We start from the raw sequence: 12,106 nt of genomic DNA on the forward strand, positions 1-12,106 counted from the left end.
ACAGCGATTCAGCGTAGATCCCTCAGAGTGGTTGGTGGGTCACATCGCCCATAAACAGCTTTTTTCATTCTATCCCAGGAATGTTCGATACGGTTCATGTGTGAAGAACATGCTGCTCACTCTAGTCGAGCGATGTCATTATCCTGAAAGAAGTCATTTACAAGATGTGCAAGATGGTGGCACGAGCTGTCATCCATGAAGACAAATGCCTCGCCAATATGCTGCTGATATGGTTGCACTATTGGTCGGAGGATGGCATTCACGTATCATACAGCCGTTATGGCGCCTTCCATGACCACCACTGGTGTACATCGGCCTCACATAATGCCACCCGAAAACAGCAGGGAATCTCCACCTTGCTGCACTCGCTGGGCAGTGTGCCTGAGGTGTTCAGCCTAACTGCGTTGCCTCCAAACACGTCTCCGACGATTGTGTGGTTGAAGGCATATGCGCCACTCATCGGTGAAGACAACGTGATGCCAATCCTGAGCGGTCCATTCGGTGTGTTGTTGGGCCCAACTGTACCGCGCTGCATGGTGTCGTGGTTGCCATAGACGTCGGGAGTGAAGTTGCGCATCGTACAGCCCATTGCGCACAGTGAGTCCTAACACGATGTCCTGGCTGCAGGAAAAGCATTATTCAACATGGTGGCGTTGGTTGGTTGGTTGGTTGGTTGGTTTAAAAGAGGGAGAAGGGACCAAACTATGAGATCATCAGTCCCTTGTTCCTAATAAAACAGTGCCACAAGTTTGAGAATAAAACGAACGAAACACATAACACAAAACGGAAAGAAAGGAAAAGCCACAAGAATGAAGGGAAGGCAACGAACACTAAAGGAACAAAAGAGGACAAGAAGACAGAGACGCTAGAAAGAGAAGAGAGTAAAACATGAAAGCAGATTACAGTGGCTGGCCAACCACGAGAATAAAAAGGGAAAGCCAGCTAGTCTGCAGTACATTAAAACCTCCACCCCAAAAGCACTAGGGTGGAAGACACAGAGGGACAAACACATAATCAGTAGATAGTGGTCATCCACTGCAGTAGTTGCCCTTGGGCGGCCTGAGCGAGGCATATCATCGACAGTTCCTGTTTCTCTATCTCCACTATGTCCGAACAACATCGCTTGGTTCACTTCGAGACACCTGGACACTTCCCTTGTTGAGAACCCTTCCTGGCACAAAGTAACAATGCGGACGCGATCGAAACGCGATATTGACTGTCTAGGCATGGTTGAACAACAGACAACATGAGCCGTGTACCTCCTTCCTAGTGGAATAACTGGAACTGGTCGGCTGTTGGACCCTCTCCGTCTAATTGGTGCTGCTCATGCATGGTTGTTTACATCTTTGGGCGGGTTTTGTGACATCTCTGAACAGTCAAAGGAACTGTGTGTGATCCAATATCCACAGTCAAGGTCTATATTCAGGAGTTCTGGGAACCAGGGTGATGCAAAACCTTTTTTGAAGTGTGTACAAGCGAGGATTCCGCTCTAACTACGACTAAGTGACCTGCCTGCAATCTTAATCATTTACTATTAGTACACTGTTTTAAACATACTCCGAATTTATTGGGCCTATTCTGCCTGGCTGTAGCCGTTTTCGCAAAGCTAAATACAGTTACCAGCTGCTTAGCCAGCACTATCTGTCATTTGCCAAAGTTGCTTACAGCATCTTCCTTTACCATTTTCTGCACACGAACTCTGCAGAATGATTCCACTGCAATCCCACCGCCTGACATGTATCTTCTACATCTAACCTTTCAGCGTTCATTTGCGCAAGGCATGCTCACTCCCAAGGCGGAAGAGAGGTCAGTGTTCCAGCTACTTATTGTAGAGCGTAGAAATAAAATCTGACAATCAAGATAAAAATTAATCTCTCTTGCAGATCATGTTTACCTTTGCATTAAATCCCCTGAGTAAAATGTCACTTATTTTTTCAAAAGTCTTACAATCTTTAAACCACATTTTCGTATCTAAACGGAGCCTCGTTGAAGATGTTAAACAAATCATGCACTCACTGTAAAATCACATTTGTAACCGAAACTCGCAGTTTAGGTCTGAAAGTAAGTTTACGAAAATGATAAGAAGATGGAGAATGTTAATTTGCAGAATTTTTCCCAATTTAATATTTCCACTTGACCCCTAAGATTACTCTAACTATATATTAACGGAAGTGTTAAAATTCGCGATCACCATCTGTGTGTTCCGAAACGCAAATCGGTTAAATGATACGAAGGATGCCAAGCGGGTGGCCTTTCTTTCGAGTATCTCGAGTATGGAATTATTCAGACGGCGGTTTCGACTCAATGAAAACGACAGAGAAAGTTGAAAACAACTTGTACAAATTCCTAGGTGTAACAGTTTGTGGGGATATGAAATAGGCTCAGGCCTTGGTAAGTCAGGTGCGGGCCTTCGGTTCATTGGCAGGATACTGGGAAAACGCAGTCAATCAAGAAACGACACTGCTTAAAAATCACTTATGCGTCCCCTGTTATAAGGGGCAGTCAAATGAAAATTTACAGATTATTGCTCAAGAGTGTGGTACTCATACCAGAAAGGACTAACAGGGTACACTGAACGTATACAAAGAAAGGCGGCACGAATAGTCACAGGTTTATTTGACTCACATGAATGTGTCACGGGAATGCTGAAAAACCTGGGGGCGGCAACGATGTAAGGTAGACGCCAATTATGCCGCGAAAGCACACTTACAATGTTGCAAGAAATAGTATTAAGCCAGGAATCTAGATATATTCTTCATCCCTCTGCGCGTCGCTCGCGTTGGACAGTGAAGGCAGTCTTCAAATGATTCCAATGGCTCTGAGCACTATGGGACTTAACATCTGAGGTCATCAGTCCCCTAGAACTTAGAACTACTTAAATCTAACTAACCTAAGGACAACACACACGGTCATGCTCCAGGAAGGATTCGAACCTGCGACATAGTGGTCGAACGGTTCCGGACTGAAGCGCCTAGAACCGCGAAGACAGGTTTAAAATGAATACGACGCGCACATAAGCACTGACGCAGTCATTCCGTAAGAGCACCACAACCGATTGGAATGGGAAGAAACCCTAGCATGTGGTACCATACTAGTACATTCTGCCATGCACTTCTTAGTGGTTTGCTAGGTATGTATTTAGAAGTATATATAATCAACAGACTGAAGTTAGATCTCATTAACGATCAAACGAGCCCGATGTGTCTCCAGCGTGCCGTTTTGATTTATGAAAGCCACGATAAATAGTAGTACTGCTTTCTTCTGTGGTCGTATAGCTCCACCACTCCGACTGAACAGAAACCGAACATACGGTTGAAAACCTGTTTGCCTTTCTACGAAGGTAAGGCAACAGTTGGCCAACGACGACATCTCACCAGCAGCCGTCACGAACGGAATGCAGCAGAGGCGAGACTCTGCCGCCGTATTTTCCTAACACCAACCGGCGCGAGCTGTTCTAAGCAGCATTAACGTTGGCATTTTACGAGCTATGATGTAACATTATACGTAAAACTCAACTACTAACAGCAAAATACACCTAAGAAAACTTCAGCCGACAATTACTAGACTGTTACAAATAAGCATACCTTTTGCAAGGCATTGAATTAACTCCAACATTAGAAAAAAAAAGTGAGACCTACTTCCATGAGTCTGCTCAAGTCAGAAACTGTCCCTAATTATTTACTTCAACACAACATATCATACGGAATCGGGATACCGTTCTTTTACTATTACAATGTTTATGTGAAGTCTGATGAGAAATGACTGCGCGAAACGAGGTATTCTCCCGGGCAGCTCGAGTGTGTCTCGACGTGGTTATGATTCTACATCTACATCTACATGATTACTCTGCAATTCACATTTAAGTGCTTGGCAGAGGGTTCATCGAACCACAATCATACTATCTCTCTACCATTCGACTCCCGAACAGCGCGCGGGAAAAACGAACACCTAAACCTTTCTGTTCGAGCTCTGATTTCTCTTATTTTATTTTGATGATCATTCCTACCTATGTAGGTTGGGCTCAACAAAATATTTTCGCATTCGGAAGAGAAAGTTGGTGACTGAAATTTCGTAAATAGATCTCGCCGAGACGAAAAGCGTCTTTGCTTTAATGACTTCCATCCCAACTCGCGTATCATATCTGTCACACTGTGGTGGTGGTGGTGGTGGTGGTGGTGGTGGTTAGTGTTTAACGTCCCGTCGACAACGAGGTCATTAGAGACGGAGCGCAAGCTCGGGTTAGGGAAGGATTGGGAAGGAAATCGGCCGTGCCCTTTCAAAGGAACCATCCCGGCATTTGCCTGAAGTCTGTCACACTGTCTCCCCTACTACGTGATAATACAAAACGAGCTGCCTTTTTTGCACCTGTTCGCAACTTGGTTCGGTGGCTAGCGTCTGGTAGAGCGTTATTGCATCCGTTCGATTTATCGGCCTCAGATATGAGTTACTGATTTGAAGATGATTACACATCCGAGAATTCAGTTCATATAACGAAATTTAGACGACGACAAAGACTCACATTAAAAAAACATTTCAGTGGAATGAAGTATAGGTCATACAGCGAACTGGAGTAGCCGCAAAAAAGGCTTTCCGTCTTACACGTAATGGGAGTTATTTAAACAAATTTTTCTTATTGTTTTAATACGGCAGTTTATTTTTTATTTTGTTCAAAAATCTGAACATCTAAATACTCGTAATGTAAAACTTGTGGCATGCAAGATTCTTCCTTCATAATACATTCACAGAAACTTGATATTAATGAAATATTGGTCACTCATGCACCTGGATTATTTTTGTACTTTTTTTACGAGAGAAGTTCTCAGGCTGCAGCTCTGCTTCCAGCATTTTCTGCTGAATTACGTCATTGTAACTTTATTCAGTGGCTCTCGCTAGAGTGTCTACTTATATGTAATTTCTGTAGGATTTAATTTGGTATTGCCCGATGCGTTCTGCATCCAGAATTGTTTCTCAGACATTAAGAAGTCTTGGTTTCGAAAACCCACCCAGAAATTTGATAAGCAGCTTGGATGAACGGTTGATGCATGTATGATATAAATGCGGTGGAAATTATTATTGATAGTGGCAATGATTGAAGTCACTAAACTATGTTTTCGAAACATATACATATAGTTTTGAAGAAACAACTGAGATACAACTAAATTGAGAAAAAAGGACGGGTAGTGCAATTTTCGAAAGACGCTAAATATTAGCCAAAAGAATTAATACGTATCTCTATGTGTTGCATTGGTGACTTCAAAAACTAAGAGACGGGGTAGTGTATGAGATAGTGGAAATCTTTAGCAGACCCTAGTCTTGCGGCTGGCTGAATCACTGCGTTGTGGGAAACAACTGCTGCAACAAACATTTCAAAATGAGACTGGTGCATTAGAGACGCGAAGGAACATTAGCGTTGGTGGCAGCGGCAGCAACAAGACAACAACCGCAGCAACATTAAAGTGTAAACGACGTTATCTAATTATTCCTGCAGTTCGGCAGTTCCCTCCCGTGTGAGAGCAAACACACAGATGGAATCTGCACTTTTCCATTTCAGTTTACTGATCGCTTACAGAACTCTCGTTCTACCAATTACTGAATACTGTTCGTCGGTATGGACCCACACCTAGTGTGAGAAACATGAAACACGGAAAATTCAAAGAAGAGCTGCGGGATTCGCGACATTCTTTATCAGTCAGGGCGAGAGCGTGACCAAAATTATCAACAATAGCCAGATGGAGATGCCACAAGAGAGGTGTTTCGTGTCGTGGAGCGCTTTATCCACAAAATTCCGAGAGTTTACGTTCTAAAATAAGAGCCCAGTAACACGTTACTTGCGCTAACGCACAATTGCGTAGTCTATATCAGAGGGAAAGTAGAGGAAATCTACCACTCATACAGAGAGAGAGAGAGAGAGAGAGAGAGAGAGCGAGAGAGAGAGAGAGAGAGAGAGAGGGGGGGGGGAGGGGGGGGGGGAAAGGAGGGTTTACTGGAAATATTTTTTCTCACAGGGAGGGGGGGGGGGGGGGAAAGGAGGGTTTACCGGAAATATTTTTTCTCACGCACTATCAGCAAATGAGACAGGCTGGGGGCTTCCGGATTATTAATGTACTAGCAATACATTGCACTGGTCTTGAATCGTGCGTAAGCATTTCAGATATCCGCTTCCGTGAAAGAAAGGTCCCCATTGCCGGACTACTACTGCTGCTGCTGCTGCTGCTGCAGCGGTAGACATTGGCCTCTCTGGAACAATAATGGTGTAAATACGTAGAAGTATATTGCCTGAGAAAAAAATTAAGCACCAAAAGACAAGGCGCTACGTAAACGATTAGAATCTCTATTTTCTGTGACTAGTAGAACGATAACCGGAATGCAGAAGACGTCGTCAGAAAGTTGTTACGGAGTGCACAGGGGCTTGTAGATGATCAGCGGCGGGTGTAAAGATTGGCAGCTCGCAATAAATGTAAATACGCGCAAAAACACTACATAATTTGACTACGCAATCGACGATCAGTCACTGGAACCAGTCACAACGCGATGACTGGTACCTGTTGGTACTCACAGCAGCTCCGTGAAGCGGCTCCAAGCGTCTTCAAGGAGCTTCTGGTCTGAAGATGGTCGCTCAGACCGAAATCGGTAACCGGAATCAAGAAATATATAATTATTGCGATCTGGAATGCCTTTTTCGTTGTACTGCTAAATACGATCGCTGTTGTTCCGCTAGGACAAAGAATTATTATTATAGCAGGTGGTGGTGTTGAGAAAATTTTCCCGATCCACTTAACCTTCTGTATTTTCACAAAAACACTTGCGTGTCAAAGTTATATAGCCAGCGAACCTGCACGTATCAGATTCACCGACGCTCCTGCACAAGTAACCAAAAAGAAGTTCGACAAAAACACTTAGGATTTGGCAACGCTAACGACTGACTCCTATGGATTCTGCTTTCACGTTCAAGGCAGGTGAAGAAGCTAAAGCAATCTAATATTTTAGTTTATCATAATAATTTGCTATACTATTTCTGAAGTTTGAGCAAAGGAGAGTACTTCAGCGCAGGATCTCTATCATGTTGTACTACTCACCTGGCGTCGAGGAACCTGGAGCGCAAGATCATGACGGCCTCGCAGGTGCTCTGCTTGAGCTGCATTTGGATGGAAGAGAACTTCTTGTGGATGATCTGCACCATGCGCTCGATCTCCTTGGGCGTGATGGGCCGTGTGCGCGACTGCTCCCTCAGGAGATTCATCACGTGCGTCGTGAACTCGTTACACGCCTGCACACAAAGAAAGTCAGTGACCGTGGCTGCAAGACAAAGCTCATCACGACAAAAATTTCACATCCATAAAAAGGCAGGCAGACGAAATGTACCACAAACTAAGACGATTGGGGCCTCTATTTTAGAGTGTTTGCTAATTAATCAGGGACGCATTGATGAAGCATGCGGTAAATCGTTACTTTTTAAGTCTACGTGAATTAATTTTACAAGTGAATATATTTTCTCATTGCATGTCTATGATATGGCCATTTGCGTGTAGACGGTCGATCTACACGCCTTTTCTGTGTCAGCATAAGGCTGGCCAGCATATAATGGAGATATTTTCTCCTCCAAGTATGCTATTTGAGCTTTACCATTGTTTGCTTTTCTACTCAGTGTCTGGTGTGAATAGTAGAGTATTGACAGGTTTTTGTGTGATGCATAGTTGCTGGAAAGCACTGTGTATAATAGCTTAGTTCTGGCCGTATACCAAACATTGTCCATAGAATTTTGCACAGTAAGCGCTTTCTGTCGGTGGAGATCGGTCCCAATAAGCCTAGGACATCAAAGAGTAAAAAATGTTTAATTATTAAACTGTGTGATACTTTTATCACCAAATTCATTTGCCATACGTAACGCAGAAGTACAATGAATTCTGGAGACCCAAAACTTTATATGTGAAATTCAAATTGTTATCAGTTTTTATATCCAAAACTTTAAGTTCTCTATTATGCATTATAATTATTGCTAACATGAATGTACCGTGTGTTTCTGTTTTCAAGAATACATACTTTACCATTCCTTCTGTTGATGTAATCATATCTGCCAGGTACACGACATACGCGCTATTCAGCAAACACAGAACTGTGCCACGGACTATCAGTTGGACATTCAAATTATTTCAGTGTTTCACACGACTGTCCACCCAATTATGCTAGATATATATGTGGTATTACTTGTTTCATTATTATAGAGACTGTCTCAAGTTTTATTTTTCGTAGTTACTCAGGTTAAACATTATTCGAACCAACGAGCACAGTGGTTTTAAATGTTGCAGTTTCAGTGTTTCCAGAAGATTTTTCTTGTATCTGTAGCTACTTACTTCAATTATACATGTGATTTGCTAATAAGTTAGAAAAGTACTAAAATGCTCCCACACGAACGTTAGACGCTTGTCAAATGTTATCTTTCTTTTCTCTAAAGAAGTGCAGCATAGTGTCATACATGTTTGATTTTATTCTCTACCGGACCACGAGGGAAAAAATGCCTATCATATCACGACACCCCAACTGGTAAATTTGATGAAGGCCCACAATTAAAATAAAGAGTTACATTTTTACTCAAACATTTTTAACACAGTGCGTGATGTTCCAGTTTAAAATCGACACCAGTAAGTACTTTAGGGAAAATTAAATGATATGCCTGCAGCGTAGCCACAGAGAAAAAGTTGTTTGCTCCAGTATGCTCTATGATCGATGACAAGTCGAGCACTCAATGTGCTCTTACGCCTCAAGTGGGAAGACCTGCCGCATATCATTGCCAGTGGCTTCTGAACTAATTTAGGAGCCACTTCTGTCAAGGACTTCCCACACAAAGTTTTACCTCGGACCTTATCCTTGGAGTGCTTAAGTCCTTTCATAGCCTCATATATTTGTCGTTGGAGACCGACATTTTTATTGGCTCACAAAGACGGGGAAAGTACCTGCAGGCATCACACACACCACTGCGAAGACACCCTTAAAATTTCGGCCTTACAAACGCCCAAGATGTCATATCTGGTCAGATTCACACTTCTATTTCTACTTCACATAGTCTACGGTTAACTCCAGACATCGGAAAATCTCTTAAGATACGCACGTTACGACAGATCATCAAAACTGTGTGTGTGTGTGTGTGTGTGAGGGGGGGGGGGGGGGCGAGAGATACGAGGGAAGGAAGGAGAGGGGGGAGGGGGAGAGAAGACTGCAACAACAGTTGTAACTAAAGACTGCAATCTTTTCAGTTAGATAGGCCTTAATTTTAATTAACATCATTTCTCTGTGTATTCACAGTCTGTGCGAAAGGCACGTAACTTCTGCCCAGAATACTACAATTTGGAAATTTTTCACTGGCTACAACTGTGTGGACCTTTCTAGAGTCGCCACTAAAACAATTTTCGATTTTTTTTCGCACAGAAGTGTCGTTTTCGTTTGTATGACGTGGAAAGAGGAAATTACAGTACTACGAAAAACCTATAAACGCAAAAACAAATTTTCGCCCAATTGCGCTGTACATTATTCGATTCTATTCACCAAATGCTACATATATTGCATTTACGCCCGGAGGAGTCTCGTGCACTTCCATAGAGCGTTGACATCTACATCAGAGACTAAGCACTACCTCTGTGAACACAAGACTGAGGGAGAGGACGGGAGATGAGCCTGGAGTTCTTTCAAGTAAAAAATACAGAAAACAGATGTGAGACGTCCTGTCATTGATGTGAACTCCAATCGTTCCGAATAAGAGTCCAGACCGTTCCTCGCACTACGAAGTTTTCAAATTTTCTTCACTGTAAGCTTAAACTTCTGTAAAAATTCATAAATAGGCGCCTAAATTATCAAAATTTGAAAGGGCAACTGATGCGGTGAATTATTAGCGAAATGCTACGAAATTTAAGTTTTATTTATTCGATATACGAATTTTTTTAATAACTGACACTCGAGAGGACCTGGGTCGCACGCAAATGGGCGCTTTTTTCCACGGCGCGCGTCACATAGTGATTCATTCATTAACAGTTACATTTGTCAATGCAGAAGTACGGGAAGCTAGTACAATGTGAGTCTATTTTCCATACATGGTACATAAAAGTGAGACGAATGTGTACAAGTTTGAGATTCATCATTACTGGAATCTGCCGCAATTTTGAAATGCTGACGCATCTCAAAATACATCAGTTTGTTGATCACACGGAAGACATGAATAATCCAACACAGCAAGTGTGTCTCAACAAGTAACTTTTACATGAGCTGTTTCGTGGCGAATCCACTGTAGCAAGTTCCGAGTAACGGTTTCAAAAGCTTCTGCAGTCCGTGGATATAGGTATAGAAAAGCTCAAATTCTATTAGTGTAAATGATATTATAAACGCAGCTTCACAAGTATAAAACACGCAGAGTGACGGTGAGTATTTAGATCTGTTTCCTCTTATATATCATCCTTGCAAATTCATGTACAGTTCACATTGCACTGACTGAACAGTGGTACAGAGTACAGTTTTGTTGAAAAAGGATGTTTGATTACACAGGGTATCCCAGCAGAGATACGACAGAAACGCTCATTTTAAGCAAAACGCTTCATGTGGACATATGCCATATTTAGATCACAATGTACAGTTGTTTCTGAGTTAGTGACGCGCAAGTGTGTCTCCTGAACACCCAATCTCCTTGACGTGTAATTCTAGCCGAACCTACATCGTTGCATCCAGCTTCTTTGTTCTAGATGTCTTTCTGCCATTAAACTAGCCTGTTGAAAGCGTAGTTGTCCATGGTGTGTGTGTGTGTGTGTGTGTGTGTGTGTGTGTGTGCGCGCGCGCGGGCGCGCGCGCGCGCTAAGTACGAGGGCAGTTCAATAAGTAATGCAACACATTTTTTTTCTCGGCCAATTTTGGTTGAAAAAACCGGAAATTTCTTGTGGAATATTTTCAAACATTCCCGCTTCGTCTCGTATAGTTTCATTGACTTCCGACAGGTGGCAGCGCTGTACGGAGCTGTTAAAATGGCGTCTATAACGGATGTGCGTTGCAAACAACGGGCAGTGATCGAGTTTCTTTTGGCGGAAAACCAGGGCATCTCAGATATTCATAGGCGCTTGCAGAATGTCTACGGTGATCTGGCACTGGACAAAAGCACGGTGAGTCGTTGGACAAAGCGTGTGTCATCATCGCCGCAAGGTCAAGCAAGACTGTCTGATCTCCCGCGTGCGGGCCGGCCGTGCGCAGCTGTGACTCCTGCAATGGCGGAGCGTGCGAACACACTCGTTCGAGATGATCGACGGATCACCATCAAACAACAATTGTTCACCAGTTGGGATATTCAAAGGTTTGTTCCCGCTGGGTCCCTCGTTGTCCAACCGAACACCATAAAGAGCAAAGGAGAACCATCCGTGGGGAATTGCTTGCTCGTCATGTGGCTGAGGGTGACAATTTCTTGTCAAAGATTGTTACAGGCGATGAAACATGGGTTCATCACTTCGAACCTGAAACAAAACGGAAATCAATGGAGTGGCGCCACACCCACTCCCCTACCAAGAAAAAGTTTAAAGCCATACCCTCAGCCGGTAAAGTCATGGTTACAGTCTTCTGGGACGCTGAAGGGGTTATTCTGTTCGATGTCCTTCCCCATGGTCAAACGATCAACTCTGAAGTGTATTGTGCTACTCTTCAGAAATTGAAGAAACGACTTCAGCGTGTTCGTAGGCACAAAAATCTGAACGAACTTCTCCTTCTTCATGACAACGCAAGACCTCACACAAGCCTTCGCACCCGAGAGGAGCTCACAAAACTTCAGTGGACTGTTCTTCCTCATGCTCCCTACAGCCCCAATCTCGCACCGTCGGATTTCCATATGTTTGGCCCAATGAAGGACGCAATCCGTGGGAGGCATTACGGTGATGATGAAGAAGTTATTGATGCAGTACGACGTTGGCTCCGACATCGACCAGTGGAATGGTACCGTGCAGGCATACAGGCCCTCATTTCAAGGTGGCGTAAGGCCGTAGCATTGAATGGAGATTACGTTGAAAAGTAGTGTTGTGTAGCTAAAAGATTGGGGAATAACCTGGTGTATTTCAATGCTGAATAAAACAACCCCCGTTTCAGAAAA

The 12,106-nt window shown here is 43.3% G+C and overlaps 1 protein-coding gene across 4 annotated transcripts in view; it reads right to left on the reverse strand.

Moving 5' to 3' along the window:
- LOC124556759 (homeobox protein extradenticle) overlaps positions 1-12,106 on the reverse strand; it is a 359,145-nt gene that overhangs the window by 66,210 nt on the left and 280,829 nt on the right. For all 4 annotated transcript variants that reach the window (XR_006968682.1, XM_047130759.1, XM_047130760.1 and 1 more), the window contains exon 4: positions 7,077-7,267. Coding sequence is in view for 3 of the 4 variants with exons in the window: in XM_047130759.1 (XP_046986715.1) it covers positions 7,077-7,267 (191 nt within the window). In the remaining variant the exon portion in view is untranslated. The remainder of the gene's footprint in view (positions 1-7,076; positions 7,268-12,106) is intronic.

This window comes from Schistocerca americana, chromosome X (genome assembly GCF_021461395.2).
Source record: "Schistocerca americana isolate TAMUIC-IGC-003095 chromosome X, iqSchAmer2.1, whole genome shotgun sequence".
Classification (NCBI taxonomy): Eukaryota; Metazoa; Arthropoda; class Insecta; order Orthoptera; family Acrididae; genus Schistocerca; species Schistocerca americana.